General features: G+C 34.9%; 1 protein-coding gene across 1 annotated transcript in view; it reads right to left on the bottom strand.

The window, feature by feature from the left end:
* Positions 1-364: 364 nt before the first annotated feature.
* Positions 365-7,515, bottom strand: part of LOC107602253 (proton-coupled folate transporter) — a 39,457-nt gene continuing 32,306 nt past the window's right edge. Inside the window, exon 7 of the mRNA XM_016294711.1 lies at positions 365-567. Within this exon, the coding sequence (XP_016150197.1) occupies positions 516-567 (52 nt within the window). The 3' untranslated portion in view covers positions 365-515. The remainder of the gene's footprint in view (positions 568-7,515) is intronic.

The following is a 7,515-nucleotide window of genomic DNA, read 5'->3' as shown; positions in this document are numbered from 1 at the left end:
TCAATTCCTAATGGATCAAATCAATTTCTGCTCAGCATTTCTTCTCAATAAATATCCTGTTTCACTTGAAAATACATAAGATTTCATGTTGATTTGACTGGCTTGTCCATTTAAAACATCATTATGGCTGTAGGTACACCATTTATCGACACCCACATTAAGGAAGTCCATTCATGGCAGCCTTGAATAAAGTTTGGAAAAAGAAATGTACCTTTTCAAAAGTCTATAAAGAAAAGTATTTTCTGCATGATATCATTCTGTAGTTTGTTATTTATTATACAGTACTTACATTTATTACAAATTAATCAGTTTTAAGTGCAACTGGTGAATTCATCTGAATTTCACAATTTTGTTTGTGGTGGAATATGTGCCAGTAATTGATGTGTTCCTCACGAAAATTTAGATTTTTTTTTTTCATGAAGACTTTTAGAGAAGATCGGATCACCACAGAAAAGCATGCAATATCCAGTCATGGATCCACTTTGTGCTGGAAGAATAACCCAGAAGGAGGAGATTCAGTCTGAAAGCACAAGTCGAGGGTGAGTGGCGGGCATCTCGCTAATCCACCTAAAAGCCAACAGAGAGACATGTCAGTCACAATAAGAGGAGGTGCCACAGAATAGAGACAGAAGTTCCTTCACAGTATACTTCATGTAAATCACCATCCTCCAGTGATTTAAGCATGTTTTTAGATTGACAAGCATGTTATTTATTTTAAAATAATAACATTTGATCATAGAAATACATCACTGTCGAATAAAAAAGGAAAAAACAAATAAATCAATAAATAACTTGTTGTATGTGTAATTCAGTGCTGGCTTAGGAATGGCAGCAGGCCACCAGGTGTCATAAATAGGCCATTCATAATTCACATGGAGGTTTATGCAATGTCAAGGGCAAACTAAAACCTTCCTGTCTCTGTGGCTTTTACTGGCGGCAGTCTTTTCTTGTCGCTCAGTGGGAAAAGAAAAATTAGTTGTATTGCATTTTTGGATAAAAGTGTTGGCACATGCATAAATGCAAATGTGCGATATGTTTTCCACTGGTATTGCACCATAATTCCTGCACAGGTCTTGCAGTACTTGCATGCAACCTGTAATTATACTGATTAATATTTATTTTTATTTAACAGTATGTATGTATGAATGTAGTTTAATTATATGTTTGTACATTTTGGATGTAACTAAGTATAACATTTTATGTTTTTGTGCTGAGTTTGTTTTTAATGCAAATATTAATGAAATAATTATAATTGAATTGCTAAATCATAATATTTAAATTTAGAAAATTATTATTTATTATTTATTTAAAAATAATTTTATTTAATTTAAAAATGATAATATATAAGTTTTAATATATAATTATATATATATATATATATATATGAAGAGTTAATCATTTCATATATATATGAAGAATTAATCATAAGAGAACTTAATAATTTCAGTAACACATTACAGATTGTTATTGCTATATTTGTTGTTGAGAATTCTGTTTGTTAGTTGATGTTAGTTAAAAATTAGTTGAATTAACAATGAACACCACCTGTATACAGTATTACCTAATTATTGTTAATGTAAACTCGGACATATACCAAGGTTTCTCTTAGCATCAATAGCTGACTTTCTTTGCATTGATTATTTCATGAACATGAACAATGAACAACACCTTATATACAGATTACAATACGATCCAGCAATACCCCTAATAAATGCTCTTTTCCTGTTAAATAATGTTAGTTAAGAGCCTACAAAAATTAGTAACACGTCAAATAATGGTAAATTCATAATAAATTCTATAATAAAGATCAATCATGTTAGTAAGGAGCCCACAATAATTAGAAACACACTAACTGATGTTGAAATGGTTTTTACAGTGAGGTTCACAAAAGCGCTCTCTTGTTTTTAAGCAACTAATAAAGTGCTGTTCAATGTTAGCTCATGGAAACTAATGCTTTAAGTAATGTTAACACACTGCATGAATGAGCAGACCTTGAATTATAAGAAATGTAAATGTATGAAAGAACATAAACTAATATTATTAATGTTTTAAAGAGGTGTTATTTTATATCAATACATGTTAATTACTGCATTAACAAATGTTAAAAAATAAGCTAGTAATGTTTAGAAATTCATTAGTGTATTTAACAGTTAAAATGAACAAAGATTAATGCTGTAAACAGATCTTGTTCATTGCTGGTTCAAGTTAGCAAATGCATTAAGTGATGTTAATAAATACAACCTGTCTTACTGTTATTTCATTATTTACATCATTAGTGATGTTTGCTGAGGTGTTTCTATTGCTGAAACTTTGAATTGAGGAAAGGTGTGTCATTACTTTTATTTTTGCAACTGGATATATATATATATATATATATATATATATATATATATATGTACATTAATGAGGAAAAAAATTTTACTTGAATGATTTTAGCAAATGGCTGCAATATAACAAAGAGTGAAAAATGTAAGGGGGTCTGAATACTTTCCGTACCCACTGTATATATAATCCCATAGATTTACATCGGAAGAGGGACCTAACCCATAAATAATGACAAGAAAATTTTACAGAGACTTGAGGAACAGCTCTTTTGAATTAAGCAAGTAAGCAACCACTCAGAATACACTTACACTTAAGGTAAAAACACTTACAACACACTAGCAACTGCATACCAATGTCCTAGCAACCACTTACAACACCCTGGTATTGTTTCCTTCCATTTATACTATATATACTGTATATATATTATTTTTTGAAAGTACTGTATATGACGTAAAAATTGGCTAAAGGGTTACAATATAAACATCCAAGTGAATAGAGGAACCAGGTTTAATCAATTTCCCCAAAAACAGATACTAATGGAGAAAATGGCAGGATGTCAGGCTAGTAAATCTAAGGGTTATCCATAAATTTGTCTAATACTTTTGACAACAACAGCTGGGCGAATTAGTCATTTGCTTGCAACCTGCAAATATGCAATCAGAGAAGCACTTTCTCCCATTTTCAGTCACATTAATCTAAGCCCATCTCCATATCCTGATAAATATTCTAGGTTTGCTTTCCAGGCTTGAGCATATGAGAAAAAACACAGTTATAAGAGCATAATAGCTTTTAATTCTGGGAAAAGTCAATAATAAATATGCAAAAGCCATTTTCAACATGCAATCTCAAAAAGAGACTTTAACAAAGCAGCCCTTGAATGACACTAATTAAACAGATTGTGTAAAGGGTTGGATTGCGCTGCAGTGTGGACGGCTAATTGTTGTTGTCAGGCAGAGTGCAGGTGTGTCACATGACTCAGTCTGAATGCATTTGGCTTTGAAAGACAGTGAGACAGGCCTTTATTTTCATGCTTAATGAGGTGCTGAACAGTGTTAGCTGGCCACTGGCATTGCCATCCTCCCAAAGTTTTGTTGAACCTCATTGTCTGAGCCACATAGAGGTTGAATAGGGCACTAATTGCAAAATCGTATCAGAAATGTTCATCAGCACATTCGAAATTATCATCGCATTGTGAAAGAGTCTGAGGGAAACTATTCCTTTGATGCAGTTTAATAACTAATTGAATAACTCGAGATAATTTTTTAATACTTAAATCTGTAAACAATTATTGGTAATAATGATATTTACATAATAATAATTATAACAGTTGTATTAACAACAATAGCAACTACAACAAAAACATTAATAATAATAATAATACAAAATCAGCTGTTTAAAATTAAAATATAATAATGAAATTTACTTTTACTTTTGATGTGGTTAATGTGACTTTTGTGGACTTGGAATATAACTAAATGTAACGTTTAAAGTTTTTGTGTTTAGCATTTTTAAAACGTAAATAGTATTTAATTATTTATAATAATGATAATAGTAATAACAGCTTTGCTATTGTTGCTGTTGTTATTGTTATGTGTCACGTGTATGTTTTGTTTTTTCCTGTTTGTCTTTATTTGGTTTGGTTCCTGTTCTCATTATTAGTTAATCGCCTTCATTCTGTCCACCTGTGTTGACTGATCATCTCGTTTGCTCCTTTGTTTCCCTGTCTTTACAAGCCTTCAGTTTCTGTCTGTTCTTCGTCCTGGATTAATGTTGATTTAATGGTACACATGAGTGGATGCTATTTTGCTCTCCTATTCTTTGTGTTAAAGTGGAATTAAAGTCTATTTTGTTTACTCCATCGTGCGCTAACTACAACCACGGACCGTAACATTATGATTACTTACATTATGGTTGTTTAATGTGATTTTGGTGTGCTTGGAATGTAACTAAATGCAACATTTAATGTTTGTGTTTTGAATTATTTTAAATTATAAACAATACTAGATTTAAAAAATAAATAAAAAATACTAATCATAGCATTTTTTAAATTAATTTTAAAATTGTGTTAAGTGTAATTTTATAGCATATTTGGAATGTAACTTCCATGCAACTCAATTAGTTTTTGAAATGATTGTAAATAATAATTTAACGCTATTTATTATTGTTAATATTTAATTAAGATACATGTACAGTAAATTATCAAATTAATAAAATTAAAAATATATTTATTTCCTTTTAACATTTTGAATATTAAATGTAATTTTTAAAACGTTGTGTGGTTTCACATCAATCGATTCAGTTCATTTAAGGCACTGGGCCATAATCTACACCTGCAGAACTGCCATGCTGTTGTTTTGGCTGAGAAAAAGCATAATTATTCATGATTAAAATAGAACAGGGGTTGAAACCAACAAAGTCTCAGGGGTCTTGCATATTTAAAGGCAGCCATGCAAAAGACGTTCTCTCTGCATTCAAAACTGTGCATACTCGTCCTGCATCTGTGCAATAAAGTCAAGAGTCATCAAACATTAATCTTAACAACACTTTGCAATATAAAAATGAATTTCGAGACATGAAAAATGGGTGCTTTACAAAACCTGAGGTGCGGATGTCAAAGCAGTGTATATTTTGGCCACAACACTCACAAATCTCTTTTATAATCTCCAGACTGGAACTCTCCATCATTATAGATTCACAGCGCAAAGCAATACTCATTTTCATGGTGCCACCATAGTAACCAGACACACAATTTACTCCAAGGATCTGAACACTGTACTTCCCTCTAGGCTAACGCCAATACACATTTCTTCAGAAGAAACGATAAATAAATAAACAATTAAAACAAGAGGTATGTATTGACCAACTGCCATGCACATTTTAGATTCAAGCTCTGCAATAAAGGTCCAGCTTGAGTTGTGGATTTGTTTTCATTGAAAGACAGAATAAATCCACTTTAAATGATCACAAGAGGTTTAGCTAAACTCCATGTACGGATTCGAAAGTCAGCCATGTCGAACTGAACCTGGATCATGCCACTGCCTATAGTTTTATAGTATTATTTTAACAGACAATATAGATATGTATACTACTGTCCAAATGTCTGGGGTCAGTCATTTTTGTCAGTATGTATGTATGTATTTGTATTTATTCATTTATTTTTGGAAAGAAATTGATTTTAATTTGGCAAGGACAACTTAAATTTATCAAAAATGACTGTAAAGACATTATAATTTTATAAAATATTTATGTTGTTCTTTGAGTATTCACCAAGAACACTGAAAAAATGCATTCACACTTTCCACACTTTATTATGCAGCACAACTATTTACCATCAAATAAGAAGAAGAGGTAAAGAAGAAGAAATAATGTTTCTTGAGCAGCAAATCAGCATATTAGAATGATTTCTGACGGATTATGTGACACTAATGGATGCTGAAAATTCACCATTACAGGAAATCTTGCAGACCGCAAACTTTTGATCAATAGTGTGTTTACACATACTCAGGGACAGGTTTACATGGTGGCCAGGGGTGGCACCAGCCCCCACAGAAATCTGGTTGGTCAAATTTTGTCCTTGCATCACTGAAGACCAGAAGTGCTTTTTCAGGTGACGAGTAGGCTTATCCCACTAAATGGAAGCAAGCTAGTTATAGTCAGCTTTCTCTAGTTATTTATTTTATTACTTAATTCTTATTTAAGTATTAAGTGCTTATTGTAAAAACACATTTATTCAATTATTTTATTTAGTGCATTTGTATTTTGTTGTTTTTATATAGTTGTACAATAAAAGCGTATCAACCAGGACCGGTTCCAGAAATAAATCACTGAGAATGCTTCTGAAATTAGTGAGGGTGCTCTAGTCTTAATGCACATTTTCACATATTTGTCCCATGTCAATAACTGCTATGTCGAGAGTGAATCCCACATAAATATGAGGATGTCATTCCCGAAACTTTGCAAAGTGTGAGTGGCCAAAAAACTAAATTTCTGCATTTTGAATGGATTACAGCCTAGAAATCTTGCAAAGAGCGCTCCCTCTATAATCTCTAAAAAGCTGTCACTCTTTGTTCATCATGATCTCACAAAGTTGTCCAATGAATCTCTCTACACGCGCAATCAAACTGTTACATGGTGGATACACTCTATATGTTATAATGAGAGGATTCAATTGGATAACTCAGCAAAGAACAAAAACGTCTCGGTTACTTGTGTAACCCTCGTTCCCTGAAGGAGGGAACGGAGACGTTATGTCAGTCGTGACTGACAAATTGGGATCTCGCCCGAGAGCCCAATCCCCTTCGAGTGTAAACTAAACAAGCCAATGACAGATGGCGTTCACAGTACAGCAACTGTGGCGACGGAACGTAACGTCTCCGTTCCCTCCTTCAGGAAACGAGGGTTACACAAGTAACCGAGACGTTCCCTTTCAGTCAGTCACATTCTACGTTACGTCAGTCGTGACTGGCGAATTGGGATACGTATAGAAAACGCCACTATTGCTGACCCCCTCCAGTGCCCTGCAGAAGCTGGCAAGTCCCCCCACACCAGCTGGGGCGGAAGATAGGACAGCGGCTAGGCAGAAAGTGCACATATCCGGTCCTTAGAGGGGAATGGCGCAGCAAGTGTGATTGACACCGAGCGGGTCCGGTGTTACTGCCTACCTGAGGCGAGTACACAAGAGGACACGGGCTCTACACGGAAATTATAGAATCTCGCAAACGTGTTAGGCGTCGCCCAGCTGGCAGCTCTACAGATGTCTGCTATCGAGGCGCCCCACGCCAATGCCCAAGAAGATGCCACTCCTCTCAGCTAAGACTATAGCCTCCACTAACCAGTGGGCAAGTCTTTGTTTGGAGACAGCCTTTCCCTTCTGCTGTCCTCCGAAGCAGACAAAGAGCTGGTCTGAGGTCCTGAAGCTCTGCGTACAGTCCACGTAAGTGCGCAAAGCGCGAACGGGGACAGAGCAGAGCAATGGCTGGGTCTGCCTCCTCCCAGGGCAACGCTTGCAATTTCACCACCTGATCCCTAAAAGGCGTGGTGGGAACCTTGGGCACATATCCAGGCCGGGGTCTCAGGACAACGTGAGAGTTACCCGTTCCAAATTCTAGGCACGAATCGTCGACCGAAAATGTCTGCAGGTCCCCTACCCTCTTGACCGAGGCCAATGCGGTGAGGAGCGCTGTCTTCAAC

This window comes from Sinocyclocheilus grahami, unplaced genomic scaffold, assembly GCF_001515645.1.
Source record: "Sinocyclocheilus grahami isolate Dianchi unplaced genomic scaffold, SAMN03320097.WGS_v1.1 scaffold323.1, whole genome shotgun sequence".
NCBI lineage: Eukaryota > Metazoa > Chordata > Actinopteri > Cypriniformes > Cyprinidae > Sinocyclocheilus > Sinocyclocheilus grahami.
Note: the sequence above shows the minus strand (reverse complement) of the source record. Positions and strands in the feature narration are given on the sequence as shown.